Source organism: Aquarana catesbeiana, linkage group LG10 (genome assembly GCF_042186555.1).
Source record: "Aquarana catesbeiana isolate 2022-GZ linkage group LG10, ASM4218655v1, whole genome shotgun sequence".
NCBI classification, from domain to species: Eukaryota; Metazoa; Chordata; class Amphibia; order Anura; family Ranidae; genus Aquarana; species Aquarana catesbeiana.
This window is the reverse complement of record NC_133333.1, coordinates 210,314,068-210,337,428: the sequence shown is the minus strand read 5'-3', so window position 1 is coordinate 210,337,428 and position 23,361 is coordinate 210,314,068. Positions and strand designations below refer to the sequence as shown.

The 23,361-nt window shown below is 42.7% G+C and overlaps 1 protein-coding gene across 3 annotated transcripts in view; it reads right to left on the bottom strand.

Annotated features, from left to right (window-relative positions):
• ROBO3 (roundabout guidance receptor 3) overlaps positions 1–23,361 on the bottom strand; it is a 441,954-nt gene that overhangs the window by 42,387 nt on the left and 376,206 nt on the right. For all 3 annotated transcript variants that reach the window (XM_073603233.1, XM_073603235.1, XM_073603234.1), the window contains exons 7-9: positions 20,911–21,035; positions 15,911–16,082; positions 8,093–8,298 (exon numbers count right to left, since the gene is read on the bottom strand). In XM_073603233.1, the coding sequence (XP_073459334.1) occupies positions 8,093–8,298; positions 15,911–16,082; positions 20,911–21,035 (503 nt within the window). The remainder of the gene's footprint in view (positions 1–8,092; positions 8,299–15,910; positions 16,083–20,910; positions 21,036–23,361) is intronic.

Below are 23,361 nucleotides of genomic sequence, written 5' to 3'. Positions count from 1 at the left end.
TTTAAGTCAGCAGTTACAAGTACTCTAGCTGCTGACTTTTAAAAAGGACACTTACCTGTCCAGGGAGCCCCGATTCATCCACCGGAGCGGGTGCAGACGCCACCATTCCAACTAAGGGAAACTGGCAGTGGAGCCTTCAGGCTTCACAGCTGGTTTCCTACTGCACATGCGCATTATGAATGGCCAGCTCGTCTTCTGGGAGACACACACAGGTACCAGAAGGCAGCGGGGGTGAAGGAAGAGGGCTCACTGCAGACGAGGACATGACGTACTGCACCGCGGCCGGGCTAGGTCGCAAGTATACTTAGTAATTCTAAAAAGATATGAAAAGAAAAAAAAATTGATATCCAAAAATGAGGGGTGGAGAGGTGGTCTTTAGTTTAAGAATTTTTATTATAACAACAGTATCCACTCACATGGAAAGAAGTAGAGTTGAGTTTTGGTGCATCTCTTGGCTGAGGAGGTGGGACTACAGGTTACAGTGAGTCCGCTTGAAAGATGCAGCACATCAGATCCCAGGGGGAGTGATGAGGTCAGGGGGGCCATCCCATATCACAATTATATCACTGATATATCGTCCGAAAAAAACGATAAAAAAAAACGAAAAAGGATTGTGTCGCCAGATGTATTTATTTTCCCAATAACCCATGGCTGGATTTGCGTACGATGGGGCAAAAATGGCACCCATGGCGGTTTACTGTACCGCCATGGGTGCCCTGTTCCCTGTACCTGCAGGTAAAAATCGTCAAAGTCAAAATAATTATGAGTAAGACAAAAATTTGTGGCTTCCAAAATGAAAGCGGCTTGTCTAGGATTAATGAGTGGGTCTTGGGCAAGAAAAAATTCCAGAGCTAGTAGGCCAAATTGGTGGGGAATGGAAGTATAGAGGGAATTAACGTGTCACATTATAGTGACGTCACAGCCCGGCGGCACACTGTTTGCCTTCCAAGCCTCGTTCTGGATCCTCATCGTACGGCCCTTTCCCTGCCCTTATCCTCCCTGGAATCTACACCCTGCAAAGCAGACTTTCTGTGATCCCACCTCACCCTCTCTAGGTTTCGTTGTGCTGCACCTTGTCACCTAAAAGGACTTGCTGTGACTTGTAGGTCCACCTTATCCTCCCTGGGATCTGATGTACTGCATCTATCAAGTCAGAAGCGGACTCGCTGTGACCTACCTCCTCAGCCCAGAGATGCACCCAAACTCACCTTTACTTCTTTCCATGTGAGTGGATATTGTTTTTATAATAATTGTTTATGATATATCCTCAGAGGCGCCCCTTTCCTTGTTTTTTCCTAGTTTTACTGGAACTTTCTTCTGGTCTCCCTGGTGGCAGCCCTGACAGACTCACCTATTTCTTCCTTGACACTTGCCTCTGGACTATTATGGACCATATATTGTCATATTGAGGTATCTGAGCATTGCCTTCTACTTGTTAATTGTAAAAGTCTGTGGAACTCCGCTTTAAAATGTAAAAACACAACAGGAATGCCATCCTATACTCACAGAAAACACTTTTCGGGGCACAACCTTCATAAAGGTTCAAATATTGCAAGTGGATAAAAGCTCTCAAAACGGCAAGTCGATAAAAGCTCTCAAAACGGCAGAATCACTAAGATACGTTTATATATACAGTGGTGGATGAAATATCTCTAGTTAGTGAGACGGCACTATAATTTAAATTGAGCACTATAATTTATTGAATGAAAAGTCTCAACTCCTTTAGTAAATCAGTCTCATACTTTATGCTAACATAGATTCCTAGGTTGCTTCCCCTATGCACACTACACATATATTCCTTACCCTGACAATGCTCCTTTCCTTATATACTCTTCACACATTATACATATATCCCTTACCCTGGCAATGCTCCTTGGCTCCTCCCCTTTAATACTTTATACACCTTATACATATATCCTTTAAATTGGGTTTTTCCCCTTATATACCCTATACACAGTAGACATATTTTTTAACCTGACAATATTCCTGGCTCCTCTTGTTAAATATCCCTATGCAAATATCCTTTACATTGACACTGTACCTGGGCTTCTCCCCTTATATACCCTATACCAGCCATTTTCAACTAGGGTCCTGCAGAGTTTGCTAGGGGTTCCTAGAGCTGTGGCTGATTGACCTCCCATTTTATGGTACCTGCATAGTTCCAGGGCCACCCCACTTGGCAAAGCTCTCAGGATGAGACCATCTTTTTTAGCCAAATGGTGGGTGGCACCATTGTAAGGGCTTCATTTCTCCTACTGACCACAGATGAGGTATACAAAAGATACAAGTACTGCAACAATTGAATAAGCCCAGTAGAACATTTTTTAAGATACAAAAGTGAGCTAATGCTTTTCAGGGGCTCAAACCACCACTTCCTCAGGGATATAATGGATTGGGTCCAGTGCTGCTACAACACACATCTCCTACTGACCACCAATGCAAGGGACATTTTTCTCATTGACCCCAATCAACTGGTTTTAGTAAGGATTCACCCAAGACCTGAAAGTTAGTTCCTCTTGGTGTAAAGGTTGAGAAAAGCTGTCTTATACATATATCCTTTATTTTGCTAATGTTCCTGGGCTCCTACACCACTTAGAACTGCCAGAGCAAGCAGGAGATTGTTATGGGGGTGTTCTTGGTCCTGCCCATGAAAAAAATTTGAATTCGCATTTGGAAGACTAAAAGAATATATATGAATTAAAAAGCCCTCCATCTTCCAGAATTATCCCTGTCTAGCAGCACTCTAGGTTTGACCGTGTGCGCTCCCTTGTAGGAAAACTGAAATTCATATTTAATTCTCTGCAGCAGTCCTCATCTTGGCTGGTGGTAAAATATTAAACAGGCCTTCATCAGATCAAGCACAGCTACAGTAAAATCATTTGCAAGGCTGGAATTAAAAATGTATGACTGCATCTACTCAGAGCTACATGGCGGGGCAGCCAGAGTTCAGAGGCGCACACAGCTGGCAGCAGAGCCCCCCACACTCCCAATGACTAAAATCCGGAACAATTATTTCAATACCATCCATTGCATTCCTACATGTCTGTAAGGAAGTTGCATCTAGATGGGTAATGGAATGGGTAAATTGCAGCTGCCACGGGGACCAAAGTCCCAGCAGGTCCCTGCCATCTACTGTCCAAAGAAAGATCTATGTGGCAGTTCTGTTACGGTGCAGATTGATCAGTACTGAGTGAACCTACCACCCCCTCACTGCCAGAAACATCCTTATTCCCTATACTGAGATCACATACACATTTCAAGGAAGCCACCACCGCATCCACTACTATGTATCCTCTACATTTGGGGCACAAATCATGCCATCCCGATGTAGGAAGAGAATAGGATGAATACGGAATTCCCTAAAGTGTATGTAAACTCGCAATTTTTCAGTATATTTGGCATCATGTTTCACTGTAAGCAGTTTTCCTTAACAAAGCCATCTCTGTAAAGGTTTAACACCGGGGCTTCTCGATCACGTGATCACCATAATTTGCTGTCATGTGATTGGGAGCCCATCATACCGGCTCCTGACCGCAAACAATGGTTCAGAGCCACTGTTGAGAGTGCAGCCAGGGGATGCCAGTTTTATGCATAGATGTGGCAGCACTGCGTTAATCTCCACCATCATGCTGACACATTTATGTGCACAACCGACAGGAAGGGGTTAAGCAAATCATTTTTTTGTGAATCTGTTGCAAAGTTTCTTACCTAAAGATCTTACGAGTAACAACACTTCCTGTTGCAGGCTGACAACATTAAAAAAACACACATTTCCAGCAGCAATGTTGCCAGGCTGCCATTTGTGCTCCTTCTGTTGGACTTTTGGCTGCAGAAGACAGGCGCAGACCTGATCAGCAGCCAAACGGCCAACTGAAAAAGTTTGCACAACAGGCCAACAATGCTGCTTTTTGCAAGGCAATGGATTAGTGTTGTCAGGCTGCAGCAAGAAGTGCTGTTGTTGGCAGGGTCGCCAGGTAATAAAATTTACAAAAGATTCCCACATAAAATGTGTTGCTTAAGAAAACTGTATACACTGAGGCATGACGCCAAGCATGCAGATAATAGATTGCGGGTTTATATATAATATATATATATATACTTAAAGTGTCATTAAACCCACATCATTAAAAACTGTCAGTGCAGTCATTTTCTGTATTCTTAAAAGAACCTGCTTGATCCTGCTGTTCTCTATCCTTCCCTCCTTGTTTTTGTCCCTGCTGCAGTCTGAGATTGTGTCGACCAGCCATTGCCACATCTACTGAGCACACTCCAGTTTCAGGTCACTTCTAACATAATAATTTCCTCCTTTATCTCATCTGAGCAGCTCATGTGATTATAGAGTTGCACATGTGAGCTTATACACTCCGGATAAATGAAAGTCCACTCCCTTCCTCCTCCTCCATGCCCACTAAACATTGATATTATGGGGGAGGGATATTACATGTTGATTGATGGAGGCATCACCTCCCTATAATTCTAGGCACAAACAGCAACAGGCTGGAGGGGTGTGAAACGGGCTGTGATTGGCGGAACCTCCTCTTAGATAGCCCACACCATGTTTTTGCACAAAAATAGTAAATACCTGAGTTCAAATACATATTTGTATGATGATTTAAAACATGTATTTGATATTAATTATGCACTTTAACTTTGACTGGCAGCAGAGCACTAGAAGCTATTTCCGCCGATAGGCTGGGGAAGAGCACATGACGGCTGTATATTAAAGTGAAGTTCCACCCATAAAATGAAATTTACCGTATTAAACAGCAATAACCATAAGCAACAACATTTGGATTTTTTTTTTTACTTACTCATTAAGGGCTGTTACTATGGGGTCCCTTGTAATCTGCCACTAGGTCACCGCAGCCCTTGACGTAATTTCCCTTGGCGCCTGAGCTCGCTACTGCTCCAGAGAGATGCGTGTCATCTTTTCCCAGGAGTGAGTGGGCAGCGCCGAGGGCTAGAATCACGGTATTTCATATCATGGTTGCCATCACAACGGGGCGGGCACTTCCGACTATGCAGCCCGTTGTGATGGCAACATCAGAAATTTCCTGCGCCGCTTGCTCTGCTTACTGCGCATGTGCGAGAACAGGCGGTGAATGCTGGTAATACAGCAGCGCCGTATCCCGGAAGTTTATGCTTGTGGGCTTCGCATGCCCACAATAAAATGGGTATTCCCTGGCAGCAACAATATAAGGTAATTTTTCTTATAAAATATGCACAAAAGGGGCGCTAATAACGAGACTATCCATTAGTAAATATACATTGGATGATAGTAGGAGATATATTTAAAAAAAAAAAATCATACATGTGGTTGGAACTCCGCTTTAATTATGAAAAAAGGTACAGTACTTAAGATTTTTTTTTTTTAATAAAATAAATACATTGCCATCATCCATCTACACAAAGAGCAGGGATAATGTAAATTAAACAGTGTGTGTTTAAGAAAATATTTTTTTTTTGTGAATTTGCCATTCTCTGATTCCTCTTGTATGAAATTGTATTGTAACTAATGTCTGCCTTCATTTTGTAAAGTGCTGAGCAAACTGTTGACGCTATATAAATCCTGTATAAGAATAATAATTTCTTACCTGCAGATCCTGCCAGTAACAGCACTTCCTGCTGCAGGCTGACAACCCTAAGCCACTGCCTCCCAATTATCAGAATTGTTGTCAGCCTGCTATGCGAGCCATTTCAGTTGGCCATTGGGTTGCCTATTAGATAAACCTGATAAGACAGCCCAATGGCCAACCAAAGTAGCTGGAGCGGTCAGCTACAGAACAATCCTGTGTATCTATTTCACGGGAAGTGAAATAATGTGGGCTACCTTCCTGTCTCTGGAGGGAGGACATTCTTCTGCACGCAGACAACTTCCTGACTAATCTTACTGGAGGGCACTGCAGCCAGTCTCCCCACCATCTCAACTGACTGACGGTAACGCAGAATGGTCCATTAATTTAGCATCGCCAGCTATCTGCACCACTTCCCGCACTAATCTACAGTGATAATTCACATAAAGTGCAATTAGGGAGAAGTTTTGCGCCCTCACTTATCAATTCGCTCGTCCTCATCACCAATGCAAATGACTGCTAATGAGCAGTTGCAGCTCATTTCTTTATTACATGTGTCATTAATATTTAAATAAAGAGTGGAATGCTCGCCTCTAATAACTAATCAGGCAGAGCGATGGATGATATGTAAATGAGCGCTCCTAATCAGAGGGCGCAGCAATCCGAAACTTGTCACTGACTGGTCATTAGTTGGAGTTATCAACCAGGAACAGGTCGCCGCTATGGGATGGACATGTGGATCTGCTCTGGGATAGCAGGGTTGTATGTATCTATGTCCTTCCTATGTGATCCTAGCAAGAAATATTTCATACAGTTCATCCTCTAATTCTGTCACATTTACTTCCATTTTAGTAAGCTTGTAGCACATTCTGTTAAAGTGTACCTAAACCCGAAGCCAAAAATGTCACATACTGTCCTTACATGAGATTCCTTTTTTTAGGCTTTCTTCACTGGTGATTCTGCCAGTAACACTATTCCTGTCCTAGGGCAGTGGTTGTCAACTTACTATGCATGGGAGCCCAAATGTAGCCTCTGACATCACCAAAGGGCTGCACCTAAAGTGTTACTAAACCCAGGACCCTGCATTCACTATATCTGGTCTCCCACAGTACACAGAACATGAAAATTCAATTACTTTAGTAAATATAAACTGCTAAATACCTTTTCTCATGAGCAGTATATAGCAGTTGTATGACTTCTAGTAGTGTCTGGTTAAAGCTTGTAGGAGGAATTTTCTCCTCTGACTTTCCTATGAGGCTGCAGGACCCCTGACCCTTTGTCTGGACAGTGCTGATTGGCCCTGTGCCCTTTCCCCAAAAAAAGACTCCTCTCTAGCAATACACACCAAACTGAGCATGTGCAGAGTGCCCCCAAGGCTGTTCTATCAGGAGAAGGGGAGGATCAGAGGAGACGGGATCAAACAGCCTTTTTACGCAATGCAGCGGATTAACCCCTTAGATTCCACAGTGAGTATAACAAGCTGCTTTACTGCATATACAGACTGATTTAACTGTTGTGGGTTTAGTAACACTTCAATGTTCTATATATGTCATGCTACAAAATATATTCTATAGGAGATGGTTGGAGACAGTGGCTTATGCTACAGGTGTGGTTGGAGACAGCAGACATGATGCAGGACACTGACAATAAGTGGCAACATGTTATTGTAGTTCATTTCTAATGCAATGCCACTACTGACTGCTGGGGTCTGAAGGACACATATAAAAAAAAAACAGAGAGCTGCATTTGGCCCTCGGGCGGCAGGCTTGGCATCAGGGTCCTAGGGTGACAACGCTAACTCAACATACTGTATCTATTAAGTGTTGTCACCTTAGGTTGCCTGCCTGATTTGGACTATGAAAACACCTTCCTGTCCTCAACTCCATTACATAGAGGGGAGCTGTTTTGTACTTCACAGGCGATAGCTGGGAAGGCTGATAACATCTTTTGAAAATTTTAGTCCACAGGAAGTTACAAGAATGTTGGATTTCTGGCAGGATCAACAGGTAATTTTTCTGTACTTGCAGAAAAAAAGAAAACGAATGCAGCCAGCACATCTAAGAGCTAAAAAGGTTGCAATATATTACATTTTTGGTCTTGAGTTTAGATATAATTTAAAAGCAATTACATGTACCGAGCACACAGGAAAAGTCCAGACTGGACACAGTACTGCAGACAATACCGGTGTTACATAAATGAGAAATGACATAACCCATTATAAGGGGCAGCAGACAGAACATCACAAGTCCTACCCAGTAATCCTCCATTGACCGTAAACTCAAAGCAGACAACAAGAAGATCGCGCTTTTACAATACCAGTATATGTACATTGCATTTTGTAAGATATCCCTAATGACTGCTGCTTCAGATACTGACCAATCATATGTTATTTTGTACTAGAAAATTGAACGCGGTCTTCTGATTGGTTGTTTTGGGTATCAGCTACGCTTTCCTCTAAAAGTTTACCAATGCATTTCTGATCCCAGTATTATATGTTGAGCAGCTCGGATGGGACTAACCTGTAGGTGGGTAATTTGTAGAGTTCCATTGTCCAGAACGCTGACCCTCGGGTCGCTGCCGCCGACCCTTTGCCCATCTTTTAGCCAGTGGGTGCTGGGCAGAGGGTTGCCAGTCACGTGACACTGCATCTTCACCACAGAGTCCACTGCAAGTGTTTGATTGGACGGTCCTCTGCGAATTATCGGTGGAACGCGATCCGATGTAGCTGTTAAAAGAAAAACATTTTAATTGTATAAGGATTAAAATTCAGCTTTTTGGTATATTGATTTCCATCTGCTAAAGAATAGCAAGGAAAAAGAAATCTGAATATTTAAAACCACAAAATAAAGACCTGTGAGCCAAAGATGATGGGCTTACAGCTTATTAATTCACCAGGAGTGGTAACAATGAGGTACAGAAGGATAGCCATTTTGTTTTCTGAACCAGCGTGCAAGAGCGCATCAATCAACTAGAAACAGAGATATCACTGAGGTACAGAAGAGTAGCCATTTTGTATTCTGAGTCAATGTTCGCGAGGAATGAGCCAATGAGGAAATTAGAAGCAGTGATATCACTGGGGTACAGAAGGGCAGCCATTTTGTATTCTGAACCAATATTGACAAAACATTGGCCTATCCTACTAGGAGCTGCGATATCACTGAGGTACCCGGAAGATGGCCAATCGTTTTTCTGAGCCAATGTTCATGAAGATGGTGCAATCAATAAACTAGGAATAGTTATGTCAAAGGGGTAAAGGGGGGTAATCATTTTGTATTCTGGACCAATGCTCATGAGGAATTAGTCCGTTAAGTTAGGAGGAGTGATATCACCAAAGTAGAGAGGGGTGGGCCTTTTGTATTCATGAGAGGTCAACCAATAAACCAGTAGCAGGGTTTTTAGGGAATTACAGTGAGGCAGCCATTTTGTATTGTGAAGCAGGAATGAACACATCAATAAACTAGGTTGAATGATATTACTGAGGTATAGGAGTGCAGCCATTTTGTATTCTGCTCATGAGAAATGAGCCTGTCAATAAACTAGGGAGAATCATATCAAAGAGGTAAAGGAACACGGTTCTTTTGTACAGTGAACCAATGTTCATGAGGGATCAGCCTAACAATAAACTAGGAGAAGAGATATCACTGAGGTACAGGAAGACAGCCATTTATTATTCTGAACCAATGCTCAGGAGAAGCAATCCCAGCAATAAACCAGGGGAACAATATTACTGAGGAAAAGGATTGTAGTCCTTTTTGAAATGTGGGTTGTTCGTGAGGAATTGTTGTACAAAAAAGGTGGCCATTTTGAGTTTTGAACCAATGTTCATATGGAATGAGCCCATCAAGAATATTGGATAGTGATACCACTGAGGTGATGGAACACAGTCCTTTTGCATTCTGAATCAATGCCCATGAGAGACTGGCCTAACCATAACCTAGTAGGAGTGATATCACTAAAGTATGGGAAGGTGGCCATTTTGTTTTCTGAAGCAATGTTAATGAGGAATGAGCCAATCAATAAACTAGGTAGTGTAAGATCACTGAGGTACAGGGGGGTGGTCCTTTTCTATTCTGAACCAATGTTTGCAAGGAATTAGCTTATCAATATACTAGGAGCAGTGATATCACTGAGGTAGAGGAGGGCAGCCATACATTATATTGAACCAATGTTCATGAGGTATTGGCCTTTTAACCAGGAGCAGTGACATCACTGAGATACAGAAGAGTGGCTGTTTTGTAACCTGAATAATTCTTCATGAAGAATTGGGCAATCAATCAATTGGGAGAAGTGACTGGGGCCAATGTTTTTTAAGAAACCTCTTCAGGCAAAGCGCATCTTGTAGCCTAAACCCCAGCCATTCATACAGCCTATCCTCTATCTACGAGCTAGCAACATCACTGTGGCGCTTGGAAGACTGACTCAACTGACCAGACAGACTATATTATCATTCATCAAATCTCTGGCTATAGCGGCTCATTCAATATTCCATGTAAAACAGCCAGAAGTCGGGGAGATGTCCATGTTAATGACTAGATCAACAATGTGTGGTATTACGCTGAACGCCCCGCGTCACTGCTAATAACCGTTAATGGTGTTGGTTTAACAAACGGCCCATGAACAAAGACGATCCTTTCATCGGCGCTTCCTTTGCTACTTTATAATATGGTCTTCGGAGAGCAATAATTAATTAAGTACTTTCCTAAACATGACTGCAGCTATAAAGGAAACACTCGGCACAGCTTAATTTTTAACTCCATGTTCGCTTTCAAGTTGGAAATGGAAAATATAGGAGATAATTAGGAGGTCGACTCAGAATTGGTTTGCAAAATTAGCAGCCAACTCACATGGTAGTGGCGGGGCACCGTATGAATATGTATTATGTGTTTTTAGTCTGGGTGTTATTTGTAATGTGTTAATGTTTCCTGATCATCACAGCATCGGCCTCCGCCACCCAAAGAGGAATCTCTGTGCAGTGCCACATAGTGACTTAAAGCTCAAATCTGGGCACCAATATTTTAAAAAATTTGGAAGTGTTATGATCTGTTTTCTATTCACAATTTTTTTTTCTTTGCTTCTGACAACATACACAAACAAAAATTGATCTGACAGCTTGAACTGTACTTACGGTCCCTGGTCAATCCCAAACCTGGAGCTATGATTGACACCAGAGCTAGTGTACATTATATTTATGCGCATAATGCATGTCATCACAGGCTGCTTATGTGAACAGACAAATGTATACAATAAAAACATCACCAGTACACCATTTGTAGAGAAACAAAAACAATTTCACGGAGGACCCTTTTCTCAGATGGCAGTAACACTGCCTGAGGAAAGGATCCTCAGTACCCCTGAATAGTTGCATGCGTGTGGTGGCGAATAAATGCCTTATCTCTAATTTGCTACAAATGGTGTACTGGTGATATTTTTAATGTTTGATTAAGCTTATAACAGTGACATCTGTTAGGTTACCATAGCCTCTATTGAAGGTGTTTAACACCATTACCATAGCACCCACCTGTGTTAAAGGTCTATGACACCATCCATCAGGTCACTATAACACCTGCCGCTATTGAAGATCATTGGCACCATCCATCAGGTCACCGTAGCACTCGCCACTTCTAAAGGCTTATGGCACCATCCATCAGGCCACCATAGCACCCACCTCAACTGAAGGTCTATGGTACTATCTGTCAAGTCATCATAGCACCCATCTCTATTGAAGGTCTATAGAACCATCCATCAGGTCACCATAGCACTCACCTCTTCTGAAGACCTATGGCACCATCCATCAGGCCACCATAGCACCCACTTCTGCTGAAGGTCTATGACACCATCTATCAGGTCGCAGTAGCACCCATCTTGACTGAAGGTCTATGGTACCATCCATCAAGTCAACATAGCACCCATCTCTATTGAAAGTCTATGAAACCATCCATCAGGATCACCATGGCACCTACCTCAATTGAGGGTCCATGATGCCATATATCAGATCACCACAGCACCCACATCTACTGAAGGTCTATGGCACCATCCATCAGGTCAGCATAGCACCTATCTCTACTGAAGTTCTATTGTGTCATCTGTCAGGTAATTATAGTACACTGCTCTACTGAAGGTCTAAGGTGCCTTCTGTTAGGTCATCATAGCACCCATCCCTATTGAAGGTCTATGAAACCATCCATCAAGTCACCATAGCACCTGCCTCTTTTGAGAGTCTATGGTGCCATCCATCAGGTCAGCATAGCACCCGCATCTATTGAAGATCTATGGCACAATCTGTCAGGTCACCTTAGCATCCACATCTACCGAAAGGTCCATGGCACTATCCATAAGGTCTCCATAGCATCCACCTCTATTGAAGGTCTATGGCACCATCTGTCAGGTCACCTTAGCACCCACATCTACCCAAAGGTATATGGCACCATGCATCAGGTCACCATATTGAAGGTCTGTCACTGAGAAGAGTGTTGTGTTTTCGGCAAATATATACACTCGCACATACAAATATAAATGTGCACAGCAGAACCTACCGGTATATAAAATTTCACCTGTTATCCGACAGACAGAATGACCCATTAGTGCCCCAAAAGCACTTCCAGCTAAAGCATTGAGATATCGAGCATCATTATTCCCTGAAGCTCTTCAATTTAGTAAATAGCAAACTTTAGATTGACAGTGAAAATAAAATAAAAAGTGCTTTCTGGAGGCTAAAAATGCCGGCCTGGCTGTAGAGTGTGTAATTTTCACCTGTAGCTCTATCTTCTTCTATTGCGTACACAACCTCATTCGCTGGCTGCATCTGCCTGGCGGTTACAATTGCAGTGTAATCAGTGTGGCGCCAATGTAGGAGCGGATCAATAGATGTGGTCGAGTCTATAGCTTGGAGCTCATCCTGACACTGAATGATCGCTCGGAATAATAGGTTTATTGAGTAGACGCAAGCCGAGGACAGCGACAATTGCAGAGTCAACACAAAACAGAAACATTTTCTCTTCGCAGACATACATTTTAAATGAACTTCAAAAACATTCATTTTGGACAAGAGAGGGCGTGTGTGTGTGTGTGTGTCAGGAGTGGAGATTCGATAGTTTGCCCAGAAGGGAGATGTTATACGACACGTGTACTGTTTTTTCTTTAGATGTAATGGGGTGGGTGGCATTGTATAACATGGGGCTTTTTAGATGAATCGTGGTGAGTTAGAGGTCCAATAATTCTGATCCCAAAAACAATAGATCTTTCACTTTCCAAATGTTCTCTGCAGCGTGAGACTGACATCTACATGGATGGATGACAAGGGGTGTTAGTGAATAGGCTTAGATCATACAGGGAGTTCTGTGTTGGGTTACCTTTTGGGGTTAAAGGCTCCTCTCCTGAAATTGCTTACTCTTATTCACTGCACACTGTGAGCGTCTCACAATGTGCATTAAAAGCTGCAGCAACACAGAGCTCACCTCATTTCCTAACTGAAGGACATCCAGAATCACCTACCCTTTCCTCCTCAGCCTGAATGTCCCGGGCCTCCCTCTTTCATTCTTTGAATTTCAGCTCTTTCAATTAAAGGCTCAGCATCACATGCAGGCATTACCTAGGGTGTTCTGCATGCAAATTTCCACTCCTCCAGACTGACATCCAAGGAATTCAGAAATTTGCAAAACTCTGCCAGGAGCCAGTCTACTGCTTGCATCTGGGCTGAGGGCTCTTAAGAGGAGTAAAGGTGCTGTGATGTTTTCAGAAGGCTTTATACAGCACCTTGCTAATCCTTCCCTGTCGTTATCTGCCTGCATTGCCTAAAGAAGCACAGAGACCCAATGATGACATATGTGGGTCTAAAATGCATGTTGATGAAGAAGGGGGGGGGGGGGGGGGGGGGGCGTTGGAATTAGGGAAGGCAAAATATAAGCAGAGTAAACTTTAGCTTTTGAGCAAATCTAAACCACCAAAACAAAATAATAAAACATTGCAGCTTACCAGTCCTTTGATGTGGTGGCTGCATTTGTTTCTTTTTACCTGGCGCCAGTAATGCACTTCTTGTCCTAGGGTGACAACACTCAAGCACTGTGCTACTGTATCTATGGAGGTATGGAGGAGCAAGACTGTCACCTTGGACCGCTCTCCTGATTTGGACTACAAACATTTTCCTCTCTCTCATCTTCTCCAGTTTTAGTGCTGTGTAGCTCACAAACAACAGCTAAGAAAGCTGATAACATTGTGTAAGACTTCAGTTCAATACACAGGAAGTTACAAAGATGCTGGATGTCTGGCAGGATCAACAAGTATTTTCTGTACCTTCAAAAAACATTTTAGAAAACAAATGCAGCCAGCACATCTAAGGACTGTTGAGTTGCAATATATGACATTTTTGTTCTTAGGTTTAGATACACTTTAAGTATGAGAGTCAGGTGAAGGTTAGGGGGTCAGGGGGGAATGTAGCATGACACTCCTTTATCTGCATATTTCCAGCAATGAAGCCCCTACACTGCAATCTACTTGTTACCGGTCTCTCAACACCAAAACCCAGCATACTATTGTAGCCAGTCAGTAGGCTTTCTGCAGTGCTTCTGGATGGGTCAATGGTCACATGACTCTGTGGTACAACACTTCCTCTGCGAACTACAGAGCACAGATCTTGGAACCCACCAGACTCGCTGGTTGTATGTCACTGGTTGAGATTGAAGGCCACACATAATATGGATGCCATCAACTAAAGAGCTTTAGAAAGAAAGTCAGCAGAAGAGGAATGCCAGTATAATAATTAGAGGCACCTGGCATGTAGACGTGTACTTTTAGTTGGTTTTAGTGTTAAATTTTCATGTAGTCCCTTTAACAAACTCATCATAAGTATGGGCAGCTTCAGTGAACACCAAGGACTGACCAGGTCAGCTCACGTTCCAGTGATGTCACTAGCATCTAATAAATTGATTGGCACATTCTCACTAAGTTCGGCCCAGATAAACAATATGGCCTCCACGTAAAAACATTCCTTCTGGTCTCGTCAATGAAAACAGCTCCATTCTACCCGCCCACCGGCTCGTCACTGTCAACACTTTTGCAATAATAGAAATGCAAATCTGTCTTGGAGCATAAAGCTATCTTTAAATTAAACATTCCATTTGGGAAAACCATATGAGCCTCACGTCCCACTCTTCATCTTCATCTGCGCAGAGTGCAAATACCACCAAACATTCTGCTGTGTATCCGAACCCACATTATTTTTAGAAGTTTTCTGTGGGTTGATGTACACGTGTGCGATGGGGACACCTGCTTCAATGTAAGGTTGTCACGACAACCAAAACTTTCTTAATGTATATGTCATTCAGAAGCAATTGAAAGGGATAAAAATCGGCATTTCTTTACATTGTACTAACATTTCCAGACCATTAAAACCAGTTCCAACTATTTTTAGGGGCAATAAGAAAACTTGCACTGGTCTCTCTGCAGTGGTCTGACATGCCCCGGCCCCCTTCAGGTTAGAGGGAGAACTCTCCATCCAATAAAGCTCAGCCCCTGCTGATTGGGGAGCTCTAGCTCTGACTCAGCAGAGGGTGTCAGATCGCTCCAGCGGTTTAAGGTGCTGATAGCAACATGAACTGGAGGTGATGAAACAAAGGGACAGTCCACCGCCAGAGTGTGGGGGAGTGCCGTCTGCCGCGGGAGAGAGGAGGATCAGGAAAGTTAAAGTGATTCCCCTCTCCCCTAGACCAGGGGTCTCAAAACTTTCTAAACAAAGGGCCAGTTTATTGTCCTTCAGCCTTTAGAGGGGTCGGATGTTTGTATTAGTAGGAATACCTTCCCATTATTGGTGTCAGTGGGAGCAAAAGTACCCAATCACTGGTAGTGGGAGGAATAGTGCCCAACCTCTGGTGTCAGTGGAAGAACAAGTACCCCATCATTGGTGTCAGTAGAAAGAATAGCACCCATCATTGGTGTCAGTAGAAAGAATAGCACCCATCACTGGTGTAAGTAGGAAAAATAGCGCCCCATCAGTGGTGTCAGTGGGAGGAGTAAAACCCCATCATTGGTGTCCATAGAAAGAATAATGCCCCATCATTGGTGTCAGTAGGAAGAGTAGTGCCCCATTGTTGATGTCAGTGGGAAGTATAGTATCTTGCATCAGTGAGAAGAACAGTGCCATAAGGCCCAGATAAAGGGAAGCATGGGGCCACATCTGGCCTCCGGGCCACAGTTTGGAGACCAGTGCCCTAGACTAAACAAGTTGGTAACCTTTGCAGTGCACCCCGCTGCAAGGAATAATTTTCAAACTTCCTGGAATTGTGTTTTAAGTTGGGTTTTAACACAACACTTCTAATACATGTAATATTTAACTATCCTCTTACCATCTTCCACTTCCAAGAGGGCTTTTGCCAAGATGCTCCCAGCTACGCTGATGGCCTGACACATGTAGTATCCGGAGTCCCCCATCTGGACATCAATGATGGTTAATTCACCACTGGGTGATACTGAGAATCGGCCCACGGTCTGTGGCGGCTGACTGGGGAATAGCAATATCTGAAAGCAAAATGAAAAATTCTTATTGGCTGCAGTAGAGTCGCTGCTGACTGATACAAACTTTTTGCCATATTTCAGTAAAGATACACAAGACATTCTGGTCTATAGATTACAGGTCTATGTAGCATACAATATTTTTTTTTATTGAAAGAAGCCATTACAGTCTATAAATACACAAAGCACATGATTTAAAACACCATAGTAAAATTCATTTTCATACATAGCTCACGTAGCTTGAAGGAGGGTTAAAACTATAGATTTGCTTTACCAGTGCAAATCGGGCCTAAAGCTAGGTTGTAAGCCAGCCGGAGCTTTGTTTATGTTTTTTGTGTTTGCTGGGTTTTCACCTAAACTCAGGCCATTGATTATTTCTACCTGCTGCTGTTGAGTTGTCTCCAGTAGTTAGTGTGAGAAGTGAGACATTTATGAATATTTGTCTGCCTTGGCCAAACATGGGGGGTTTTATTCTAGTGATTTGAGCTGAAGGGCCAGGATAAATATTTGGAGTAACCTTCTAGAAGGGTCTTTCCTTCCCAGGCTTTTTGCCTGAAGATGATGTCACTGTAGAGAAGGGTCACGAGCCAAGGCTCAAAGAAATCTAAGCTGGCTTGGACAATCGGGAAGCTGGCTACCAGCTGGAGCACCTTCAGATAAGTGTTCTAGGTGGAATGATGTCCAGGAGAGCACAGAAGAGGCTGCAGTCAGATGGACATGGCATGTGAGACCTCATTATTCAGCTCTGGGACTATATTGGAGTCCTAGGACCAATTGCTATTGGGAGGTTGCTAGAATCTAGGCCCACCCAATAAAGGTACTCAGAAATTCTATTAATATTGGAAGGCTGCTACTGAAGAATTTAGGGCCACCATCAAAGACAGAAGGCTGCTACTGTATAAGCTAGAACCTCCAACATCTACCCCAAAAAAGGACCATTATTCATTTTTTGCAGCAGACATAAGTAGGCTTGAGATATTTTTGACTTTTTTGGGCTTCCGGTACCTTTACCCTCTCTCCACATATTCATCCAGAAAACAAACTGCAAAAAGTGACTGAAGCCCACTTTTTGGAGTTTCAGTGTTGCAGTGTGTAATTACAGGATGTGTCACAATTAGGAAGGGTAGGAGAGCCCATTAAATGCCAGCAGCTCTTTTGGGGTGACAGGTTTATTCTGGGACTCATGTCAAGTGGGCCAGAGAGATGGCCTTTGTCTCCATAGCTATTGTTTAAAATTTTGCTCTTTGAAATGAATGTCTACTAAATCCCAATTGCTACCACTTAAGCAGATCAGATCATGGGTTGTATGAAAACCAGGAGTCATTATGTGTAGTGTGGAGCAAACATGAACCAATTTTAGCGCGTTCACACAGAACAAAAGACCTTAGCGCCCCACCTCACAGCCAGCTCTGTTTGCTGACACAGAAAATAAAGCCGTGTTCATTACAGCAGCGGCCTTGACACGGCGGCCCCTGAGCTACAAATTTATGATATGGCCAGGTCAGGCCATGCTTTGTGTTTTATTCCTGAATACACAACCTGCCGTTTACTTAACACAGTGGCTGTAATTTGGCCTGTTTACTTAAGAATATCAGATAATAAAAGGTGCATTCCTGGCCGACCTCAAAGGGCCACAATTCTGCTTTATAGGACTCTCTCTCTGTTTATTTATTCTGCTAAAAGACCCAGTAATGGGAGACTCCATTATTTTTATTGAGAGCCACAGGCAGAAGGTGGAGGAGGGGAACATACCGCTTATCAGCAAAATCTGAAATCTAATTACCAAACATTATTAAACTCTATGTCTGGGAAAAAAATGTTTAGGACATTCCTGCGATATCTGCACACCTCTCCTGGTTTTATCCTGTAAAAAAGGCTGCAAGTACAGAAAAATAGCCGTAGCTCTGCCAGAAATCCTGTAAGCTTCTAACTTGTAGCATGTTGACAGCACTGCCCTTGCTAAAAGTCCAAAGACTACCTAAAGCTAAACCTCTTCTTTTGATAGAATAAGGAAAGTGGAAATCTTTTGTCGGTTTCCATCTGTCTCCTATTGGAGAGATTTCCCTTCACTTCCTGTCCTGTAGAGACAACAGAAAGTGAGAAGTAAGCACTCCAATGTAAGGGACCCCCCTCTTAGTTTTCAGCAGAATGGGTGGATTTTCCCTCATTTGCTGTTCTGGGTGTAACTCAAGATGTTCATTTCTTCCTCACCTTCAGTCCAAATGATGAACGAGTCAAGCCAACGTGTTTCTGGACCAACACACTAACTCATCAGGGCCTGGAATGGTTTTAAGGGCTTATAAGTGATATTAAATCCTCAGCTATTTAGCATTTTCAGCAACTGATTTATTCACTTACTGAGTATGCAGCTTCTACATATTTTAATCCTTGCCTGTGTTCAGTTTTAACTGGTGCCATGATCACTGTCCCAGGTTTCCTGTTTCAGGGGATGACTTCCTTCTCTTGTAGCATCCTATGGAGCTGTGTCTCCATACACTGTGTGCATCAATAGAAGAACACAGCCCCATAGGCTAGAATAGCAAGGCACTCCCCTGCAACTCCCTCTCTTCCCTAAGCTAACAGAGCAGCTGTAGACTGCACTGTCCACTGTTAACCCTTTCCTGTGTAGACAGGAAGTTCAGAGAGAGAGAGCAGGAGCTAGCACCATGGAAAAGTTGTAAAGTACAAGTGCTAAGATAAGAAATTTAACAAATAGTTTACTGTGGAAAGTTTATTTTATTGTGCTTAAAGAGGGGTGGGTTTTACTTCCTCTTTATTCCCCTGCAAAGTAAAAGCATCATGGGTTAGTATGCATCACATACTAGCCCATTATGTTGCACTTACCTGCAAACGAAGCCCACAATGTCCCTGCGTCCATCTTCACCCCTCTTCCTTCCAGGGCCATGGACTCTGTCACTAGTTGGAGTCACGTGACGTCACTCTCGCGCATGCACGCAGGAGCCGACAGTCACGGCACGGGACCTATAGAAACGGCACGATCATGCCCTTTCTTTAGTGCGCATGTGCTGATGGCGTCGGCGCAAGCGTATATGGTAAATATCTCCTAAACCATGTAGGTTTAGGAGATATTTCCAGTACCTACAGGTAAGCTTTATTATAGGCTCACCTGTAGGGAAAAGTGGTGTGTAAAGGTTTACAACCACTTTAATGTGTAAGGCCAAAAACACAGAGTTTACTTTAAGTTGACTGAATTACTAAAAAAAATCTGTATTAGATCTAGCTTGCTCACTTATAGAATATTAGTTAAAACAAAAGTCCTGATATTTTTTTTTTTTTTTTAAGAAAAAAAAGTCCTGATATTTTCAGTTTTCACTTTAGATACACTTTAATGGACTGTTTTCTAGGTAGCATGGAATTTCCATCTGGATCAAACATTAAATAAAATTTAACAGCATGCTGGAAAATGTCCAGAGTCAACTGTTTGCTTTCAGTAAACTATGACGCCAACTGTAATTGGCAACTCTCTGATTTCATTCCATCTTCAGGCTGTGGACACCATTATCACCCGCTGGTTAAAGTTTCATCTGGAAGGTAAACTTGGCTCTGAGCACATCCCCTCCTCTAGTAGAGATGGCAAAGTGGGTCACATTTCCTCTGTAAACACTTCAATCCAACCACTTCTTGGGTGGTTAATCTCTGACCTGACCCAAAAACAACCTCCCAGTCCTGGTGAGAGCTGACAAAATATACGATGCTGTCAGCGGCCTACACATGGTGCTGAGACAAAACTACATTCCTCAATGGCCACTGGCCAGGAATGAATTCAATGAGTGCTGCCTAAAATACTTAAAATGATGACAGCAGAAGTAAAGAGGACCTCCTTTTCCCCATTTTTTCCTGGTCACCTCTACTTCACACCACCCCAATCCCCCCCCCATTAACACATTAACAAAAAAAATTATATTTCAAATAAAAACTTTTTAAATAGTTTTTTTTCCCCTAAATCCTGGCCCAGGCTAGCATGACCCCACAGCCCGTCCCACATGGGCAAACATGGCACGGGGCCTCTGCTAGTTTTCTGCGGCGTGTGCACACACGTGTGACACCTCTCAAACCACCTCCTGGGATGCGTGACATAGGAAACGGTTGGAAGAGGTCACACATGCGCATGTCCATAGACCTAGCGGAGACTCACAGTGTGTCTGCACATGCTCCAGATCTCAAAGATGGTGGCGCTGGAGAAAAGCGGCCAAGACCTTTTACTTCAAGCAAAATAACGCTGGGCTCCATGATCTAGTAAGTATATTTTTATTCTTTGTAAAACAGGGACAAGTGTTGGGGATTTAAACTTTTTGGGGGCTTAGGCAGAGTGAAGTTTCTCTTCACACTACAGCGTACGTGTGTATCGGTCGCACAATGCGTGTAAACACGTGCTGCAATGTGTATTAAACGCACTGCAGTGTTTTCCTTTTTCCATTTCACGGCGCTGCGCAAAAATGCAACGTGTCCTAATCTTTTTTCAGCTAACACCAATGCAGCACATTAATGTGAAGTGAAGGAAAATTATCTTTCGCTTACTTTAGGACTGTGTTGGGAGGCCCAACACTGCTGATGTAAACGAGCCCTAAAGTGAATGTAAACCCCAACAATGAACGTCTATTATTTACTCCCTTTGGTCTGTTAAATTTGCAATTGAAAGAGTTCTGTTATATCTGGTTGACAAAAGCAAAAAAAAAATACCTGTTGATCCTGCCAGAAACAACTAATTCAAATTTTGTTTCCATTTATCTTAAAAGATTAGAGCCAGTTTAGTGTAAACTCGTTCCTGATTGGTTAAGATAAGAGTACATCATCAGTATGACATCACACTTACCTGACTCCCTTCTTTCTGCCAGAACACAGCAGGGGGCGGGTTCCCTTTGGTCTCACACTGAAAGGTTACAGTGCGGCCCTGGACGACAATCTGGTCTCGTGGACGGGTCACCAGCTGGGGTGGAACTAGAATGTAGTAAGCATTTAGAGTAAATAATTCAGACTAAGCGGATCTTCACTGCCTCTGAGCACCACAAACCAAAAACACTAGTTAGTTAATTTTTCATATTTAAAGCAAACCAATGCATCCATTAGGTTTTCGTTTGTTGAGAAATCACTTTGAAAAACAACCCCCTAGCATTTCTGCCCATGGCCATCTTGAGTAAGGGCAAATGATTCATGTAGCATTTATGTCTTGGAATCCATCTGCCCTTAACTCAAACATGCATACAAGAGAGTGTGCTTAGCTGAGAAAACCCCTCCTCCCCTCCTGGAGACTCATGGGATGTATGGCATAATTTGCCTAGGCAACAAACCAGGAAGTAACTAAAGAAATGTAAAAAAAAAAAAAAAGTTTAAAACAAGTAAGTTGGATATACTTTTTGATCTATTTACTAGTGCTAGCAGCATGAGGATTAAAAATAATCAGTTTTGATGGGAAGACTTTAAGCATGCTTTAAAAAATTGGCCACTGACATTTTTCTCACCTCCAAGCACTCAGTATTGCTTAATTACCTCCACAAATTAATTAATTCATTCTCCTGTAAAGAAATTGCTCACTGCACACTGTGAGCTTCTCACAATCTGCATCACAAGCTGCAGCAGGTCAGATAGAGCCTTCTTCATTTCCTGCTAGGCAACGTCGAGCATCATCTAGCCCTTGCCTCCCCAGGCTGATTGTTCCTGGCCCATCCCTTTCACGAATTACCTGTTTCCTAGGGCGGTCTTTATGGAAATACTGCCTACCCAAGAACACCCATTCCTCAGAGGACACATATAAATCAATCATAAATAATCCTACACAGTTATGATAATTTGACCATGAATATTCAGATATTTTACATAATCTCAATCCTGATTGGTTGGCAGTAAGGTCATGGATACACAAAAATTGTGTGCAAGTGATTTGTTAAATTGCAGCTTGTAAGTCCCTCACTGAACCAATCCCTGTATCTCCCTGTCAATGGGAAACATTTTAAACTTTCAATCATTGGAAGAAGGCTGCGTTGAGTGGGACTGGTGGGCAGGAAAAGCTCAAGGGGCTGCAAACTAACACTACGAGCTCTGATTATTGTACGGACAGCCTCGGTGTTTGCTTCTCTAGTAACTCTTTAATATTCCAGACTGTTACTACATTACACATAAAACAATTGTTGGACTTATTATCTGCTGTAAATAAAAATTCTCATTCCTAGCGCTTGTTGTAAAGCAGATCGTGCCCGCTAATTACTAGTGCTTATTTACAAGGATATGAGCTCAGTTTCGCCTGCACCGCGGTAAAGGGCTCCCAGAAGGTTCGCGTTAAAAGGCAGCGCTTTAAATATTCATAAAAGCATCCCGCTCCAGGCTCAGCGCTGCAGTAAACACGGCTACATGTAGACGTGTTTCTTTCTCAATCAGTCATTTATTTAAAGTGTTTGTCTGGACATTTTAGCTGTTACGGCAGATTTAGACAGTAGTATTAAAGGAAAACTCCAGGTAGGATAAAGATCTTTGGTGAATCTACAGAAGGGTGGGTGCTTGCTGCGCCTCTATGATGCCAAAGGGTTCTTGTGAATTGGTTGATTGCGGACATAGAAGTGATAGTTTTAGTTAGGTGGAGTCTAGTAAGTTAGCTTCTTATATCTCTTAGGGATCTATCTTCTGACCATGCTGCCATCTCTTGAGATCTTTCTTATGACCATACTACCATCTCATGGGGTTTATCTTCTGAAAATGCTGCCATCCCTTGAGATCTTTCTTCTAACCATGCTGCTGCCTCTTCAGATCTTTCTTCTGAACATGTTGCCATCTCATGAGATGTATTTTCTAACCATGTTGTCATCTCTTGAGATCTTACTTCTGACCATAATGCCATCTCCTGAGATTTTTCTTCCAATCACGCTACTATCTCATGGGATGTATCTTCTAATCATGCTGCCATATCTAGAGATCTTTCTTCTGCAATCTCTTGAGATCTTTCTTCTGACCATGATGCCATCTCTTGAGATCTTTCTTTAGCAATCTCTTGATATTTTTCTTCTGATCACAATGTCATCTCATGGGATCTATATTCTAACCATATTGTCATCCCTTGAGATCTTTCTTCTGACCATAATGCCAACTCCTGAGATTTTTCTTTCAATCACGATACTATCTTATAACCATGCTGCCATCTCTTGAGATCCTTCTTCTGACTATGCTGCCATCTCTTGAGATCTTTATTCTGCAATCTTTTGAGATCTTTCTTCTGACCATCTATGTAGGAGTGTGCCCAGTTCCCCTCTTATATCTCCACAAAATACAGAGCAGA